Source organism: Cavenderia fasciculata, assembly GCF_000203815.1.
Source record: "Cavenderia fasciculata unplaced genomic scaffold Scf_ET2XIPL01COFD4-5, whole genome shotgun sequence".
NCBI lineage: Eukaryota > Evosea > Eumycetozoa > Acytosteliales > Cavenderiaceae > Cavenderia > Cavenderia fasciculata.
In genome coordinates, this window is record NW_004457695.1 from 2,251,290 (window position 1) to 2,271,500 (window position 20,211).

General features: G+C 33.3%; 5 protein-coding genes across 5 annotated transcripts; 3 read left to right on the top strand and 2 right to left on the bottom strand.

Moving 5' to 3' along the window:
- Nucleotides 1-43: 43 nt before the first annotated feature.
- DFA_08481 (uncharacterized protein) lies at nucleotides 44-6,818 on the bottom strand (the record flags this gene model as incomplete). Its single annotated transcript, XM_004355916.1, has 10 exons — nucleotides 44-1,657; nucleotides 2,077-2,249; nucleotides 2,348-3,787; nucleotides 3,871-4,230; nucleotides 4,333-4,698; nucleotides 4,778-5,083; nucleotides 5,196-5,471; nucleotides 5,544-6,224; nucleotides 6,328-6,645; nucleotides 6,809-6,818. 10 exons carry the CDS (start codon nucleotides 6,816-6,818, stop codon nucleotides 44-46), a joined length of 5,544 nt encoding a protein of 1,847 aa, XP_004355969.1.
- Nucleotides 6,819-7,951: 1,133 nt separating this feature from the next.
- DFA_08482 (uncharacterized protein) lies at nucleotides 7,952-12,513 on the top strand (the record flags this gene model as incomplete). The annotated part of the gene is made up of 6 exons (XM_004355917.1): nucleotides 7,952-8,304; nucleotides 8,359-8,541; nucleotides 8,570-9,347; nucleotides 9,435-10,739; nucleotides 10,819-12,375; nucleotides 12,502-12,513. 6 exons carry the CDS (start codon nucleotides 7,952-7,954, stop codon nucleotides 12,511-12,513), a joined length of 4,188 nt encoding a protein of 1,395 aa, XP_004355970.1.
- A 188-nt stretch (nucleotides 12,514-12,701) lies between these two features.
- DFA_08483 (uncharacterized protein) lies at nucleotides 12,702-14,715 on the top strand (the record flags this gene model as incomplete). The annotated part of the gene is made up of 2 exons (XM_004355918.1): nucleotides 12,702-14,265; nucleotides 14,573-14,715. The coding sequence occupies 2 exons, from the start codon at nucleotides 12,702-12,704 to the stop codon at nucleotides 14,713-14,715; spliced, it is 1,707 nt and encodes a 568-aa protein (XP_004355971.1).
- A 434-nt stretch (nucleotides 14,716-15,149) lies between these two features.
- Nucleotides 15,150-17,989, top strand: DFA_08484 (uncharacterized protein; the record flags this gene model as incomplete). The annotated part of the gene is made up of 4 exons (XM_004355919.1): nucleotides 15,150-15,341; nucleotides 15,494-15,522; nucleotides 15,588-17,852; nucleotides 17,980-17,989. The coding sequence occupies 4 exons, from the start codon at nucleotides 15,150-15,152 to the stop codon at nucleotides 17,987-17,989; spliced, it is 2,496 nt and encodes an 831-aa protein (XP_004355972.1).
- Nucleotides 17,990-18,297: 308 nt separating this feature from the next.
- Nucleotides 18,298-19,406, bottom strand: DFA_08485 (uncharacterized protein; the record flags this gene model as incomplete). The annotated part of the gene is made up of 2 exons (XM_004355920.1): nucleotides 18,298-19,175; nucleotides 19,271-19,406. 2 exons carry the CDS (start codon nucleotides 19,404-19,406, stop codon nucleotides 18,298-18,300), a joined length of 1,014 nt encoding a protein of 337 aa, XP_004355973.1.
- Nucleotides 19,407-20,211: the final 805 nt, after the last annotated feature.

Genomic DNA, 20,211 nt, shown 5'->3' on the forward strand with positions numbered 1-20,211 from the left:
TATCTTTAAATTAAATTATTCTTCTTTTTTTTATTTTGATAATTTATTGAACTTTATTAATTCTCTTTTTGACAGGAGTAGTCTTTTTCTCTTTAACTTGTTCTTCTTCCTCTTCCTCTTCAGATGATGATTCTTCAATTGATGGAGATTCAGTTTCAGCTGATGGCTTGGATGAAGAGGATTGGGCTGGTGGGATAACAACGGTGGTGGCGGCTGATTTCTTTGAACCACCCAAACCAATACATAGTAAAATGGGGACAAGACCAGCTACCAATGACAAAGCAGCAACGTATGGTTGAGCCTTTGCAAATTCAACGGCCATTTGACCATATAATTGGGCAAGAGCGAGGTAATCGGTTGGAGTTTGGAGCTTCTTGGCCTCTTCAGCTTCAAATTCAGCTTGGAGAGCCTTTTCCTTGTTGTACTTTGGTTCCCAGTTTTCTTGAGCGATACGGTCGGCTTCATCACGGTCGTGGGTGATGATAAAGTTGTCAAAAGCGATTTGATCGGTGGTGGTCCAGATTTCGAGACCGATGGCACCAATCTTTTCGACGTTGTATGGGTTCTCTTCGTTAAAGTAGTCTGGGTTGGCAATTTGACGAGCCTTCCAGACACCCTTGTAGGCTGGGTTGTCGATACGTGGAGCGACCCATTTACCCTTGTAGAGTGGGTTCTTGATGATGGGTGCTTTCCATTCACCGCAGTTTCCGTCTTGACACTTTGGATTGGGGGCAAGTGGTGCTTCCCACTCTCCATCATCTTCGTCATCCCAACCTTCTGGCTTGGAGACAGTGACATCTGGAACGAGTTCGGGTTCGTCATCGAGCCATCCGTCGGGCTTGGTAGCGTCAGTGTCGACGATGGTGGCTGGTTGTGATTCGTCCCAGTCGTCTGGCTTGCTGGCGGATGGGTCGTCCATCTTGGCATCATCGATCCAGTCGGATGGCTTGGAGTCGGTGGGATCATCGACTTCCTTGGGTGGGTTAAAGGCGGGAGTAAACGAGGTGTGGAAGTTACCTTCGAGTACTGGAGAACGGTCGACATAGACAGTGAAGGTGTTGTCTGGACGGATGTGCAAGGTGTAGAGATGAGACAACTTGTCGGTACGAATGGGTGGCTTGGCGGTGATCAACTTCTCTTCGAAAACACCAGACTTGGGGTTCTTGTGACGTACGATAAAGTGGATACGGTTGTCGCTACCGCATTTGTCTGGACCAAACATGATCGAGTATGGTGTGTTACGGTCGACAGTCTCAGCGTCCAAGTCGTCGGTGGCTTGGTACAACTTGACGTAGGCGCCACCGCACTCGAGTCCCTTGGCGAGACGCACTTCGTATTGCACGATGAGGTCGCGGTCCTTGTTGTCAATTGGCTTGGCCAACACCGAGGTGATGGCGTATCTCTTTGATGCCAATGGCAAGATCATGGCATTGTCAGTCTCCTCTACGAGGAATTGTGTCTCTGGTTTACCAAACACAATGTTGGCCTCTGAGAACTGACTCTTTACCCATTTCGAGTTCTCTAGTGTTGCACTTTCAAAGTCGTCAAAGAACAATGTATCCTTTGATGGTGTAAATGATGATGACGTTGATACTACTAATCCACATACTAATGATAATACAACGATTATCAATAGATTTCTTTTTGATTCTTTCATCTCTAAATATATATATATACAAATAAGTTATAACTTAACTAACTTGAACAAAGAAAAGAGAGAGTAATAAAATGAGTATGGTGTGGGATGTGATGATGAACAACAATGAGCCTAAAAAAGTAATTTTTTAAATTAAAATTTTTTTTCTCTCACCCTAAAAGTCAGGTGATGCGTCATCACCCGATCAAAGTTTGTAGATTTATAGATATGTTACAAGTTATATAAATATTTAATTATTATCTACAAATATGTTATAAAATTACAAGTTATATAAATATTTTTATTATTCAAAGTGTTTGTGGTTGTATATATTCATGAATGTATACAATCAATACAATAAATATGTTGTCTCTTTAAATTGGTTATGGTGACTTTAAACGATTTAATTTGGTTTGCATCAAGTTGTTGTGTTTTCTTACAACTTTAAGCTTTTTGTATGTTAGGATCGATGCAACTACGATCGCTGCCGCCCCAACAACTGATCCAACAATAATTCCAATTAATCTAAAATCAGTACCATCATCATTTGATTGACAAATTGAATCAACTTTTGAATTATCTTCATCATCTTTATCAAATAATACTGAGAAATCTAAACAAATATAAATAATAATAATAAATATATGATGTTAGAAATTGTGGGTTTGTTAATGTTTCTTTTTTTTCTTTTGTTTTTTTCTATTTACATACCAGGATCAATAAATACAGTATTTGAATAATGAGGAATATTAATTGAAATATAGCTAATTGAATTATCATAGTTTGTGGATGAGTTGGAATTGGCTGTTAATTTGGTCGTAATGGTTTGTTGATGATCATCGATTTGAGCAATATTGATAAATGTTGCATAGAGTGAAATATCGTCCAACTTGGTCTTGTACCATTGATATTTTGATTGGCCATCATTGATTTCTCCATTTTCAACTGATCCACATTCCGAGTCTGCTTGGAGACTTACTGACATGACCAATTCTAGTGTATTGGTGTTTTGACTAAAGTCATAGGCATCAAGGGATATACCATATTTGACTGTGGAGGGATCCATTTGCAATGAACGATCGAGAAAGGTGACATTGGTTTGATGAGAGAAATATTGGATGCTAACTCTGACAGAGGTTGGTATGGTCGACAACAACGATGTATTGTAACGAAGATTATAATCTGCTCCAACATCAGATTCGGTACTGTTACTCAGATCCCATAGATCAAATGGATGAACACTGACAACTTGATCTTCCATATCAATTTCTCTTAGTTCGATGATTGAGATTTTGGCATAGACACGTTTCAAAGAGGACGATGGAGTTGGTGGTGTACTATTGTACTCAGTATCTGGTGAAGTTGATCCGTGTTTTGGATCAATCACAACGACAGAACTTGCACATCTCGGGCCGTAGAACCCAGCATTACAAACACATTGACCAAACAGACCACAATGCATATTATCGTATTCACAACCACTCGATGGACATTGGAGAGGTGGTATAATACTTCCTCTTCGTGGATGGAGGTATGCAATATTTGAGTTTTCCGAGTCTGTCGAGACGAAATAGAGGGGGATTGTATGGTCGACTGGAGGCAGATCGGTAAATACAACGTATCGATTATTGACAGAAGATGAGCTGGGAATGTATGCAACAAAGGTACCAGTAAAGTTAAACATAAATTGTGCAACTTGGTTAAAATTGTTACCATAGATTGTAACACTTGTATTGCCACTAGACTTGTCAACAGTGATAGGTGAAAGACTGTAAATGGATGGAATGGCAAGGGTGGATGGGACGACAACAACAGTATTAGGGAATATCGTTCCACCATAGTTTAGATACTTGTCAACTGCATTGGAGACAAACAATGACAATGTTCTATTCATACCAAAGGGTACTTGGTAATTGAAATAGGCAACACACACGTTTTTAGCGCTGGGGCATACAAGATCTCCATCAACAATTGCAAGCAACTCTAATTCATCAAGAATATAGAGTTTGGGTGTATGAGCAAGTGAAATGTCTGATTGAGTATCTTGTATCGTTGCACTAACCGATAGTATTTGATTTTGTGTTGATACTATTGATGATGGTGAAGTTGTCATTACTTCTGGTGGAGTTTTATCAACAATAGTCTCAATTGCTTAAAAAACAATTAAAGAAATAAATTAATTAATATATTTAATAATAATTTTTCTTTTCTTTTTCTTTTTCTTTTCTACATACATTTTGTAACATTTAAAATAGGGATGATTGGATTATAAAATGAAGTTGATTGTATAAATTCATTACTACTTATACCGGCAAGATCGACCGTTTCAATTGCCAAAATGGTATAGATCTCTGAACGTACGATATTTTCTAAAACTGGAATCTGAACCTGATAGGAACCTCTATAGATTGTTCCATCAATGAGATTTGATTGATCAAATTGTTGAGAAAAGTTATAGAATGGATCAATGAGTCTACCAAGATAAATGGTTCCATTCATAAATCCATTAATCTCATCTTCAATTTGAATAATAAATCCATATCCAAATCCAGATGTGGTTACATTAACTATTTGTGGTGGTATTAAATCTCCTCCTAAAAAAAAAAATAAAAAAAATAAATAAAAGATATTAATACAACAATTTTCTTTTTTCTTTTTCTTTTTTTTTCTTTTTTTTTCTTTTTTTTTCGACATACCATTTGAAAGAATGTTAATTAAAGCATTATTACCAAAAGTTTGATATAGAACATTAGAATCATATGATTGTCTGAAATCAATTGGTAAATAATATTTTAGTGTCCCTGGGAACATTGATTTTGGAATGGTAAAGGTGATAACATATGCTTGCATAGCTTCTACCCAAACTCCTCTAAATGTGTCTTGTGGACCAACCTCGGAAACATCCTTTCCATTTAATATGATAAATGTTGGTTGATACATGATTTTATCTGCATCATGCAAATTGGTAAAGTTGATCACCAATGAATTGGTTACAACTGAATTTGAAACATCAACAATATTTTGGGTAAAATAAAATGTTGATATTTGTGTTAGGTCATATGCTATTTAATTTAAAATACATTAAAATTAATTTGGTTAATATGTAGAGAAAAGAAAAGTTGATTTGATTTGTTTACATACAAAATACACTAGGTGGGTAATTATTCAAATGATCTAATCTTGAATAAAAAATATTACCTGCTCTATCGATTGCAGTGATTAACCCAAATGTAGGATCCATTGGAACGATTGTTTGATAAATTCCACTGTATCTATCTCCAGAGATCAAATTGGAATCATTCAAAGAGACGGCACAATCAGAGGTGGCACTTTGAATACATAATCGTTTAATACCAGAAAGGTCATCAAAAGCACTGGCTGTAATCAATAACATATATCCAGGTAATAATTCATATGATACATAATCGATCGTTGGATTTGTAGTATCTGAAAAAGAGAAAAAGATAGAGAAAGAGAGAAAAAGAGAAAGAGATAATTAAAACAATATTAATATATTATATATATATATATATATATTTGTTTGTGTTTTAAAACAAACCTAGTTCAACTGATAGATTGGTAGTTGTTGTTTCTATTCCTTTGAATACAAGAATGATAGGATCTGTATAATCAAAAGTTTGTGCAGGTAAATTAACTTTGAATTCACGATTACCACTAGTTGGATTTGTAATCACACCAAATGGATGTTGTAAGAGGAAGGATTGTGAACCAATCTGTGCCAACACATTGTTGATTCCATAATCTATCTCTATATTGAATCTACGGACTTCAGCATCCGATGAACATTGTTGTGGATTTGGTGAAAATGCAGGATCTAAATAATAAAAAAAATGGATAAATATATAAGTAAAAGAGTAGAGTGTTATAGTACGGTTTCTTAACTTACTATAGAAAGTGTATGAAAAGAAAGTACCATTGCAGGTAACAAAATTATCAAAGTAATAGGTTGTAAGGATTGAATCTGCAAAAATCTTTGATCTTGAGATCAATGTGGCATTGGATGGTAGACCACCAACTGGATAGGCCATGATATCACTTTCAGTAGAGAAAATATCTTTAGGATAGATACGAACTGTACTCTCTCTATTACTGATATCAAAGTTACGAGATAATATCGATGCCCAGAGAGGTCCATCTTGCACTGTATTGTTGAATGGAGTGACAGGTAGAAATGATTCTTGACCTGTAGTATGACGAGGAGTTGAAGTAAAGAATTCCAATGAAATCTCTAATGGGAACCCACTTGGCAAGATTCGAGTTCCTCCAAAAGAGGCACCCATCATATCAATCGACGTGATGTTTAGGATAAATGTGGTGCTTGGAAAGTCTGCCAAAGCAGCTCCATCAAAGTCAAAGTAGACCTCAAACAACGTTCCATTGGGAGATATCGAGATTGGTCGGATACTCTCCACTCTAAATGGATCTTGTGTCCTTGTTTCTGGATCACGGCCAATATCATGTACAAATTCTTTGATCAAGAAATGATAGACTCCCAGAAACCCACCAACTGTAGATGGTTTTAATCTTTGATCAAATGTTTCAATTGTATATGGTGGTAGTGGTGGAGCTTAGAAAAGAATAGAAAAGAAAAGAAAATAAAAGAAATCAAACCAATTAGTATAAAGTAAAATTGAAGTATTAATAAATCATTTATATATATATGTACATACAAACACAATTAAAAGCACCAAGATTGTATTGAAATGATTGGTCATCGATGAGAATGACATCGATGAGACCCAAGTTTAGTTCAATTTCGTAGCGATAGAATGCGTTTGGATAATTGATTGATTCATCTGGAGAGATGGTACTAAAGTCGAACAAGGCACAGTTGGGACAAGTAAAAGAAGGTATTTGCTGGTCAAAGACTATTTCAATCGATAGATCACATTGATTACGACTAGCAGCATAGGTGAACAGTGTATCTCTTCTCGATATGATATTTCTTTGTTGAGCATCTCCTACTCTCACCAACAACACCGCCACCACTACCAATATGAATAACAAATAGTTTGTTTTCATCATCATTTAGTGACTCTCTCTAATGATAATAATAATAATGTACAACTAACTATATATTAAATAAATAAAGATAATAAATAAATAAAGAGAGGAAAGAACAACAAACAAAAGAGAAGAGTACCTAGCTACCTTTCCTCATTTTTTTCTACTTTTATAAGATAGGAGAGCCACCATTATCGCAAATGGCTTTGTGAGTTGACAACAACTAACTAACTGTTGTTGTTAATATCTTCTACCACCCCACAATTATAATAGTAAATTGATATTTAAAATAACACCGATGATTGCTTGATAGATATTATGCGTGCATCGGGGCAATAAAAGGGTTGATGAAGTTAATGATCGCAACCTCCCCCATCTTGACACCAGTATCTTGATTTTTTTTTCGAAAAATATTAAAATTAAATTATGTTTTTCTCCCTTTTTTATTATTAAACACTATACACTTACACTCTACCACACATCATATAGTCAAAGAGATAAGTCAAAGAGATGAACTACGACAAACTAGGAAACAGTCGATGGTGATGTGTCGTCAATAGTTTGTTTGAATTGATTACATGTGACAGTACATTTTCTTGACAACTACAACTGGGCAGTAAGTATAGTATATACGACGATCTAAAAAATGTAAACTACGATCTATCTCTTCTATTTGTTAGCAGTCTAATTAATAATTTGAAGTGAATGCATTACATATCATAATACTAGTACATTGGTTATAACTACTATGGTTGTAGAAAAATGGTACACAAATGACCCTTATAACCGAATGACCTCCCTGTCACGATCTTCCCAAATGAGAGATCTGAGACTCATTGGGCAAAGATCTTGATTTTAATATTTGGGTTGGTTGTTTGAACCGACTCGGTTTCCATTTTTTTCGAAAACAGCAAAGGCCCAGACATGCCACCAACCACCCCCTTCCTGCACTCGTTGCCATCCTTTATTTTGAATTATTTGTTTTCAATTTTTCACAATGCAATTGGATGAAGGAATTTGGATCACTTCTTTGGGGGGATGTGGGTCACGTTCATAGTGATCTTAAAGAAACAATTTTTTGTTTTTTTTGTAACCGAATGAATATTCTCCATTGTTGGGGAGAGTTTATAGAGTAAAAATATATCTTATATCTTATAAGAAACATATACAAGAGAGATAGAGATAGAGATAGATAAGAGATAGAGATAGAGATAGAGGAGAGATATAGAAGAAAGTGAGAGAGACATAGACATTTACATTTACAAACAATTTAATTTTTTTTAAAAAAAAATGGTAGTAGAGGAAGAAGAGAAGAATCAATTCTTTTCAAATCGAATTCACCAAAGAGAAATAAATGTCACAGAAGAAGAAGAAAAAGAAGAAGAAAAAGAATACAACAAAGGAAAATATAATAATAATAATAATAATAATAATAATAATAATAATAAACAACAAAAACAACAAAAACAACAAATCATATCAATTAATAATTATTTTGGTATTTTTAAACAAGTATATCCATTTCAAAATAGGATTGAAAATTGGATTAATAATAGTAATAGTAGTAATAATAGTAATGGTAATAAAAATAATAATAATAATGCAAAACAACAAAAACAAAGAAGAGTATGGAATATAACCAAGTTTATGGTTTATTATATGGTTGTTTTGACAGCTGCCTGTTACCTATTTTTTAGTGGTTTCTTTTTAGTTCGTTTCGAGTTACCCAATAACAGTCAATGTTCAATACTTCCAACACCAGAATCATCATCTCAACACCAATCATTACTATCAGATTTCAATATACCCAATGAATGGAAATGGAGTCATTCCCAATCACAAAATGGTCAAAGGGGAAAGAGAAGCATTAGACAAATCATGTTGGATGCCATCAAGATTTAATAAAAGTATTGTAATATTGGTAGATTCACTTGGGTATAATATGGTACAACCAGTTGACAATGAAACAGCCACTAAATCAGACTTGAAAGTTTACAATCGATTAAAGTCACTTCAAAAGTTAATGGTTGAACAACCAAAAAACACATTGTTGTACAAGTTTTATTCGGATCCTCCAACCGTCACATCCCAAAGAATCAAGGGAATATCAACTGGATCGCTACCAACTTTTATTGATATTGGTGGTAGTTTTTCTGGTGAACAAATTCTAGAAGATAATTTTATTCGTCAATTGACTACAATGAGAGACAACGATGCAAAGAATCCTCGAAAAAAGATGGTCTTTATTGGTGATGATAGTTGGCATACTATGTTTCCTGGGACATTTTACAAATCACATCCAATCTCTGCCTATTTGACAAATGATTTTCATACAGTCGATCGTCATGTAATGCTTCAAACACACAAGATGCTTCCACACAGCCCTACAAACAACCAGTTTAATCCAAATGTAGATCCATTTGAATGTGCCGAGGAGCACCCTACTCCTCCTCCTACACCTGCCGTCGCAACCATTACAAATACAGCCACCATACCAGTAGCTCTTCCATCCTACGGTCACGTTCACAAACAATTTGAACCAAGACCAACCATCACCGAAATTGACAATGACTGGGACATCATCTATACACATATGTCTGGTATAGATCATGTGGGTCATATTTACGGTCCAAAATATAAAACAATGGATTATAAATTAACTCAATTTAACAAATATTTTGAAGATGTAAAGAAAAAAAGAAAAAGAAAAAAAGAAAAAAAAAAAGAAATATATATATTTATTAATTTAATTTTGTTTGTTTTTGTTTTTTAGATGATAGAAAGAATTGATAATGATACATTATTAGTTATATTTAGTGATCATGGAATGACGGAAAGAGGAGTACATTCAGGATCAAGTGATTTAGAGACTGGAGCAGCTCTATTTTTATATTCAAAGAGTCAAGTCATTAATGCTAGTATTCCATTCAACCAATTTAATACTGATCCAAATTCAGATGTAAGAGTGGTCAATCAAATCGATTTTATATCAACTTTCTCATTATTGATGGGTGTTCCTATTGGATACAATAGTTTGGGTACTGTCATACCAGAGTTATTCCTATCAATCAAGGATGAATCGACAAAAGAGAAACAAAAAGGTGGTGGAACTTCATGGACTACGTTATTGGATGCAACAAGACTATCGACATGGTCAACCAAGAGATTTGTAGACTCATACATTGAAGCTGTCCCAACATCAGAATTGGCATACAACTCTAAACAACTAGCAAAGTTAAATGAAATGTTGGAAGATTCTGAAAAACAATACACAAATTTCATAAAGATTCTATCTGAAGGTGGTCAAGTCGATGATTTGGAAGCATCTAAATTATACATGGACTATAGAAACTATCAATCTTATATTTACAAATTCTTGGTTTCAAAATGGGCTACTTTTAATGTACCCCTTATGGAAACTGGTGTATTTTGTTTGAAGATTGTTGGTCTGTCAATGTTGGTCGTACTCATTTCAACAGTCTTCTATTATTACTTTGTAAAGAATAGTTTAGATGATCAATTTGAAAAGAAAATCATCAAAGATTCAGTGTTTTCATTTAATAGTTTTTTGGCCTATTCAATGATATCAATATATACATCGATTGGACATTATTCGGGTCCATTGGAATCTGGACAAATATTACAATTTAAATTCCTATTTTTGGCTCATTTCATAGTTTGGACTAATATTGGTGTCTTGGTTACAATCATTAGAGAATATTTATTGTTATTCTTTTTTGCATTGATTACTGGTGTTACAACTATTGTTACATTTGCATTCAATATATCAGTGGCATTCACTTTATCGACTTTAATACCATTCATTAAAAGATTAATGCTCAACACTAAAAAAGATGATATTATGAAAATCAAAGCAAGTGTAACTAATTGGTTACAAGTACAACTTCATCCATTTCCAAATAGATTACTCAAAACTCTTAAAACAAAAGAATCATATAATATATTTTTGGAGATGGTATTGAAACGATCGCATGAATTACTAGTATTGGTTAAAAAAGTGGTTGAAAGTGATCTATTTAGATTCTTCATTTTCGATCCCGTTCGTATTTGGTATTTGGTATTGATTGGAATAGCGGCATTTAATATCAACTATCAAATGATTGATATTGCATTTGATGATTACCAAAAAATTGGAGAAACATTACGATCACATTACCGAAGAGCTAAGAAAATTCTTCCCAGCTTTAAAGTCGTTGGCTTATATGGCACTCATTCCTCAGTCATTACCAAATATACCATCATCATTTGATATTAATAGTATTAGTATTGGTACCTTAAAGAGTTTGTGGTTTTATGTATTGGATTGTGGTCAACAATATATTTGGTTTTATTTATTAAAGAATAGTATATTCTATGCTGGTAGAGGTGATATTAGGAAATACGAAAAATATCTATTCAACTTGGAATCAATCAACAAATCCAACTGGACAACTCTAAAATCAATCTATCAAATATCATTTAATAATTTTATAACTTGGGGTTGGATAATCCCATTCTTTTATTTCCTCTATTTCTTTTTTATTCATTGGATCAATTTAAATTGTAAAAATAATATTAATAATAATAGTAATAATAATCATACTTCACAACTCAATAATAATAATAATAATAATAATCAATATTATTATTCAAAATCAAAACATTTAATTATATTAATATGTTTGGTTATTTATTGGACACAAAATTCTATTCGACATTTAGTTGAATTTCATTGGATCGTTAGATCATACCCTGTTTGGATTATATATGGTATTGTTTTTACTTCAATTGGCAAAAATATTTATACTCTAAATTATAATAATAATAATACAAATGATACAAATAATACGAATAATACAAATAATAATAATAATAATCAACTATTACCTCAACAACATAATCAAATATTATTATTTCCTTTACAACAATCAAAACAACCATTATACCAATTTTTAAATAGATATATTCAATTTGTGACACCAATCATATTATTGTTATGTACATTACTTGGATCAGCCAATACAATTGGTTTATTTTGGATGTTGTCCGAATTGACCATTTTTGGAATATTTATGGTTAATATCAATAGACAATGGTTTAATAACAACAATAATGGTAATAGTGGTCATAGATTAAAAGTCAATTCAGTCTTTCAAGTGGTACATTGGATATTGACAGTTGGTACTCTATTTGGATCTTCACTATTCCATTTCCATACTACTGGACATGATTATGCATTAGGTCTATTACATTTCGATTGTGCATTTATTGGATTCCATAATCTAAATCAATTAAGAGGTGGCATTATGATAGTTTTAAATACCTATTCATCAACCATAATTCATTTATTATCATTACCAATATTTATTATTTGTTTTACTATTACAACAAAATCAACTTCAACACAAAATAATAATAATAATAACAAACAAGAAGAAGAAGGAAAAGTAGGAAAAGAAGGAAAAGAAGAAGAAGAAGAAGGAAAAGATAACGATAAATCATTAGTAAAAGATGAATTAAAAAACAATTATAAACAATTGGTTGTCTATTTAATGGTCATTCTATTGTACTGGAATAATATGCTAAAGGTGATGAAGTTCCTTATCATTCAAAGAGAGAATTTGTTCTTGTGGAGATTATTTGCGCCAAGATATCTATTTGATCTAGGTCAATTCTCTATTGTAGTTACTTGTTTGGTCATCACAAGTATCATAGTAACTAAAATCAAACAAAATATTATTATCTCTAAACCTCAAATAACAATAAAGAAATAATTGAATTAATATTTATTTATTTATTTATTAAATTAACATATCTGTTTATTCATTTATTAAGTTTAGACACAACAATAAAACAACCATTATACCTATTTTAGGAACAATGATACCAAATCCCATCTTTAAACCAAATATCTTTTGATTTTTTTTGCTTAATATTAAATTAAAAGAGTGAGTACTCTTCACTCCTAGCTGACTACTTTACTTTACCATGAATTGTAAATGTGATGGATGCTGGTTTGGGACAACAACAATAACAAGACATGTCAACAACAACAACAACAACAACACGAATACTTACACTACCACATCATATTGTCAAAGAGATTATAAAAGATGAACTAAGACAAACTAGGAAACGGTCGATGGTGATGGGTCTAGTCTGTCGTAAATGGTTTGAATGGATTACTGATATGTACAATAGTTATCATAATGGAAGAAGTGTATTTTCACCTGTTATTTATAACTTAAATACATCAGCATCATCATCATCCTCTACTGCTACTACTACAACTACTATAATCAAAAATGATTATTGGAGTTATTTTCCCCATCTACTTAATCCTTTTTGTATGTTAAAATCTATATTTTGTTTTAGATTAACAAACTCTTTGGATTCTTCTCAATCCTCATCTTCTTCTTTATCATCATCATCTTCTTCAACTTTAATTAATAATAATAATAATGTAAATAGTAATAATAATAATAATATTAATAATTATACAAATTCAGAATTAGAATTTGTTTATAAATGTATGTTTGAAAGATTATGTCAAATTGAAGTAATGAATTTACATGAATCTATGAATATACAAGCACAAAGAATGGTTAATACAATGGCGAAATACCACCAAACACAGACATTGTCATTGTCGATACAGTCGTGTCCTACATCCATGACATTCCAAGAGGTCGTTGTACCACTACGTAGATTTCTTCGTACGTTGTGGGTATCACTAGACTCTATTACTATCAATGAAGCAAAGATCATTGGTTCGTTTATTCGAGAGTGTCCACACATGGAAGAGAAAACATTGATTGCTGGAGGTGTACTTAATTTGGATCAACAAGGTGGTGGACAACAACAACCACACAGTATATTGACTCAATTCATAGAATCAATTGGTTTACATACTACAATCAACCTATTCTCATTCGACATTAGATACGGTGATTTTGAAGTACAAGCACCTAGATTTGCACATTTTCCAAACCTTAAATACCTGACTGTCACTAAAACAGCTGGGTGGTCTCGACAACAATTAGAACAACTGTCAGTTAGCTGTCCATCTATATCCTATCTTGGAAGCAGGGATCTCTCGGTTGAAGTACTACCAGTGCTTTCAAAACTGCCATGTCTCAGCACGATTGGTTTGTTCCTGCCACACTCATCACCCATCTACCAACAACTCCAACTTCAACCAAACTCTATACAGTTACCGGCCAACTTGGATCGTCTTGAAGTATTGGTAGAAACACAAGAACATATATCTAGCTTTTTCAAATCATTTAGTCATCGACCACTTGATAATCCCCATACATCATTGACACACCTAGAGATTCGTGCCGTCGAGTTGAATGAATTGGTGCCAACAGTAGATCTAGGTGATCTCAGTATCTTTGTCAATTTCTGTACCAAACTAAAGACACTCAAAATACATGGATACTTTCACCAAAGAATCTCTGGTATGGAACGTCTCTACCAATCACTCCATCAAAACCAATCATTGGAGCACCTCATCATCGATTTCCCGTGTTCATCCGTCGAAGAAGTATTGGAACTATTCGAATTGCTCACTGTCAACAACTGTATCAGTCGACTAACATGTATGAAAACAACAGCGCTTACCAAACAGATACAAGAACTAAATCCATCATCACACATCCTACACCAACAATACAAAATATCATCTACTCATTCAAGTCATTTCTTTGTTCGAAAGATTATAAATAAATAATTAAAAGAATATATATATATTATTAACAAAGAAAATACTACTACTATTGTTTGTTTGTTTAAATGATATTGCATGATGACTGATTGATGATGATGATGAAGGTAATTATATTTATTATTGAGCTAGGTTGAACTTAAGTTTTATGTACCTGGTCAGTTCTCTTTCTCTTTAAAAAGTAATGTGTTTTAGTTTTCGTGCATATCATCTGTCTGTCTCTGCAGAGCACTCTCTCTCTACTCGTTGTTCAAAGAAGAGAGCTTGGTTCTGCAACATTACTTCCTTTTTTGTTGCAGTTGAACCCTCCCCACCTCAAAATTAAAATTGAATTTAATTTTTTGTTGTTGTTGTTTGAGTTGGAGTGGAGTGAGTACTGTTATTAATCTTCGGGAGATCAGACGTTGTTGTTGTTACATTATATAATATACACATATACTAGTAGTTTTTTTTTTTGTTCGTGCGTGCGTGTATTTATAAATATTATTATTATCATATATTTATTGTATATTTTTTTGTGTTTGTGTATAGTTAGTTGTGCAGTTAGTTTTAAGTTTTATCATTTTTCTCAAACCATCAACAAAATATTAATATTAATATATACACCAAAGATAGAGAGAGAGAAACTTTCACAAGTCTATATAATATACACACAATAGAGAATAGAGCGATAGCACATATCGAGACAGAGAGAGAGAGAAGAGAGAGAGTTGTAGTCAGTAGTAAACCAAACCAACTAACTTGGACAGTTACAAAAGGATGGGTAATTCAGCTAGTAAAAGAGGTGGTGATCAAGACACCAAATTTACTTTAGTCACTGGTATTTACAAGGACTGTGATTGGGATCCAAAGGTTATTAGAAAACTAGTACTCGATAAGAAGATATCTCCTTTATATCCTGGTGTAGATACAGAAGCTCCTTCATTAGAGGAATGTCCTATATGTCTATTGGTATGCAGCGGTTGAACAACAAGTACATTACAGTATAATCACTCATCACTAATCATCCTTTTTTTCTCTAAAACTTTAAGTTCTTCCCATGTTTGAATCGATCAAAGTGTTGTAAAAAAGGTATTTGTACAGAATGTTATTTACAAATTAAGAAACCAATGGCAGAGTTGAGTACTATATTGTAAGTTAAAAGAGAGAGAGAGAGAGAAAAAGTAGTATTGATATTAATATTTAATATTTTGTTAGATGCCCATTTTGTAATCATTCATCTTATGGTGTAGTATATACTGGACCATTATCACAAGAGGAAGTACAAAAAGATGAGATTGAAAAGGCAAAAGTGTTAGAGTTGACGATTCAAATGAAAAAAGAGGAGAATGAAAAGGCCAAGGTAGGAGGGTTTTCTCCGCCAAAGACATTGGTTCCACCTCCTATCGTCTACTCTCCACCACCTCCTCCACGAAACATACCACCTTCACGCAACACTAGATCGTCTTCTCAATCACATTCACAAAACTCTTCTTTCCAAGATATGATCTACTCTGGATCCTACTCTGAGAAAGAGGTTGAGGAACTTATGGTTTTAGAGGCAATTAGATTATCTCTTCAACAACAAACTCCACCACCACCATTCCCAACTACGACCGCATCAACCTCCCCTTCCTCCTCTATTGCTCCTACTAATACTGATAATAGTAGTAGTAATCATATCAACAATGGTAATGATGATACTACCACAACAACTACAACCACCACCTCAACTAATAACAACAACAACAATGTAAATAAGAATGAACAAGATGAAGAATTTTTAGATGAAATTGAAGATCTAGAAATGAAACTCTCAAATATAGAAATTGAAATTGATCAAATGGATGAAAAGAAAGTTGACCAACAACAACAACAAGTGGAACAAGTAAAAGAAGAGGATAAAGAAAAAGAAGAAGAAGAGGTAGAAGAGGAAACTTCAACAACAAATACAACCATACCATTACCAAAACCAATAGATAGTCAAGTTGAAAATACTCAAGCAATTGGAAAACAAGAAGAAGAAGAAAAAAAGAGTAAAAAGAACTTTTTTGCAGAAGATGAAGACTTTTCATTTAATGTATCAACTGATGCTTTAAAGAAAATCTCTGGTACTGGTGACAATCATAATAATAATAATATGAATAATAATAATGTAAATAGTGAACTTGTTAACAAATCCGATAACAATAAGTGTAATAATAATGTATCCAATAATAATAATAATAATAATAATAGTATATTTGAAGATGATGATAGTTATAATATATCAATCAAATCACCATCCAAGACGGTTCAAACCCTAACCACTGTTTCTACAACTGTTTCCACTTCTACGACCACGACCACCACTACGACCACCTCTACCACAACTACTACAACCACTTTGGGTGACCAAGAAGCTTTACTCGCTATCACCTCACCACTTGCGACTGGCAAGGAACCAATCACATCTACCAATACTGGTGGTGCTACTCCCAGCAGCAACAGCAATCTTTCATTGGGGTTGATTACAGGTGGCGATGACAATCAGAGTCTCTACCACTCGAATTGTGCAACCGTCTCGACTAGTATACTAGACGATCACAGTAACATAGATGTAGAGTTGCGTAGTGAAGGGTCGATATTTAGTCGCGAGGAAATGACAAGTCAAGACGAATACTTTTTGGAGCGAGAAGAGGACACTGACCCCATGAACTTGGGAGGGCAGGGTGTCTCGGGTGCTACCCCCTCTGGCTTCTCTCTCTTTGATGAGAAGCTTCACAGATCACTTTACAACCTCTCTCACTCGAGACAGTCCTCTACCAACAGCAACGCTTCTGACCTCTTGTCAACAAAGTCACACCTCAAGAGCAAGAGTAACAGCAAATTGGGTGGATCATTCTACAAACAGAGCAAACAAGAGAGCACAAGCGATACCATCAGCGTACACTCTTGTTCAGACGATGGAATTGGATCAAGTGGGAATTCTTTGATTATCAACTCTATGATGGTGATTGGTGCAAGTGGTAATAATACATCATCACCATCTGTTCCCAACAAAGAAACACCTCTTACTACAGCAGTCAAATTGGCAAAGACCAATAATAGTAATATGAATATGAATATGAATGAAAGATTGATCGCTTCTTCATCTGAAGATTCGATTCAAATGGAAACATCTTCAATCAACTCTATGGCTACCACGGCAATCAAGACAGACGATCTAACTACATCATCAGATCTTTTTTTAAATAATATTCAAAACGAACCAGAAGAAATCAAAGAGGAAGAGGAAGAGGATACAGAGGACAGGGAGCAAGTGGAAGAGGTTGGACAACAAGGCATTAATAATAATAATAATAGTAATAGCGAATTAGAACAACAACAACAACAAGAGGAACAAGACAATGAAGATATTCTAAACAAGAATGAATTTTCAACTCAACCTTATTTAGTTAATAATACAACCTTGTCAAATTCCTTAAATATTTCAAATGATTGGTAAGAGAGACAGAGAGAATCAATTCATTTCCATACATACACACAAGTGATATTTTAAGAACAACAAAAAAAAAGAAGATAGAATCCTTCATTTTTGAATAATAATAATAATAATAATAATCTACAGTACTCATTAAACCAAATTTTACCAACAACAATAACAATCAAGTTTATGTAAATCTTCTTCTTTTTTAAAAATGGATAATTTTAATACAATGCCATTTATAATTAATTAAAACACAACACAACAACAACAACAACAACAAAGCATATATCGTTCTCATATTTCATTATCATAATAATAATAATAATAATAACTTAAATAAATTTTAGAATATATCTATGGACAAGAATATATTTAAAATATTATTCTTTTATTTATTTATTTACAAATGGTGTTTGGTTTTGATTTTGATTTTAATTTTGATTTAAATATTTATATATTTTATATTATTGGTTGTTGAACTTTAGGATTATCAAGATAATTAATATTTACAACGATTAAATGGTGTTGATGATTGGGAGGTGATTTTGATTCTACAGTTACCAAATTATCAATGTTTGTAAATGGTGTAATATCTTGTATGATGAGACTATGTCCATTTAATAGTTTACACTCGATATAGGTACCTTCCATACCTTCGTAATGAATTTTAACATCACCTCCAAACGAATAAAATACCATCGACGATGATTTATATGGACCTGATGGCATCATTGATATACGATGTGATGTCTTGATGGCCGATGGTTGTTGTGGGATAGGATTGAGTGTTTGTTCACCAAATTCATAGACGACACAACTGTGGTCGCACACAGAGTCGCGTGTAAATACGTTAAAGTCATGTGCCTCGTCTTTGGGGTGTGGCTGCACAATGATTGGGATACGAGGATGATGTGGAATCACTGGAGAGTTGACTCCATCATCTTCAATGTTGTTGAAATTACTTGCACTCTCGGTTTGTGCAAATGATGATATCACTGGTGTTTGTTGGCTGTGTAGACCAGCCGGTGACAACATGGTCGGTGTTTGTGATGGAGTAAAACTATTGGTAAATGATCCTTGTGACATTGAAGGAGACACTGACAAACTTGAAAAGCTTGAATTAAATGGTATACCAGAAGTAGCAGCAGGACATTGACTTTGAAAGATAGAATCGGTATCCCAGCCTCCATTAAACGTGTATGGTCGAAAATAATTTAATTGTACACATATATTTGGTTGTTGTTGATGAAACAATGCAATCTTTGTTCCTTTTAGTAAGATCAATGTTCGAGTATACCCTTCAAATGCTGAAAATGGTCCAACTTGTTGAATCACAGCTTTAGAAAAAAAAAAAATGAGATGAGAACTATTGTATCAATATATTGATTATATTATATTATACAACCAGCACGTCATCATTCATTATACATACCTGAACTAACTCTCCATTCAAAAGGGTCTTGAACAGACATTCCTTGAGGTTCAACATGAATTTGTGTAGATTTGCCTTTTCCATTCTTCCACACTACCAAGTTGTAAGAATTGATTTCCTTTACAATCCACTTCATTTTATTGATTGATACTACAAATCTACTAATCTACTAATCTACTGCTACTACTACTACTAGTTATTGTAAATGTTGCTTTGAATGAAATATTAAAATATTATTGATTTTCAAGTTTATTCATCAAACTGTAACTGTGCTGTGAAGATAACTAATCTAAAAGTGGAGTGGTCGTGGTTAGGGTTATTTTTTTGAAAAGGGTAAAATATGAATATTAAATTTAAATTAAATACATCGGACCATGTTTGGATGTTGGATATCCAAACACCATGACTAGGCCATATATATCCAAGACGTTAAGTCATTCTCATCCTGGTTGATACATTTAATTTAATTTACCAACAACTATCGTAATTAAAAGGGGTGGTGGTGGAGTACTTACAACCTATTGAAATTAACCTAACCAGGGCGCCTCTCTCAGAGAGAGAATCATATTATCTCTTATTATCGTCTAATAATTATAAATAATACAAGACTATAGGATTCTCTCTGTGAAGATACTCTTTGTTCACTTTTTTTGTTCCCTACAGGTCTATATGCTAAGGGTGAATGACTCTAGTCTAAAGTTAGGGGTATAGTTGAATAAAAGGTATGTGTGTAAACGAGTATTAGTCTGTTTGATAAAAGTCTATGTTCAGATGTATTAATAAATGATAAGCTTTGCGGATTCGTTTGATATGTAATCTTCTGTTGAGAAACGTGACCATCAGTCAGATTACCCTTTGTCTTTTTGGAAACATTGCTATTGAGTCAAGGTTGAGCTAAATAAACTTGAAGAATTTTCTTTATGTTCGTTGGTTGGTTATGA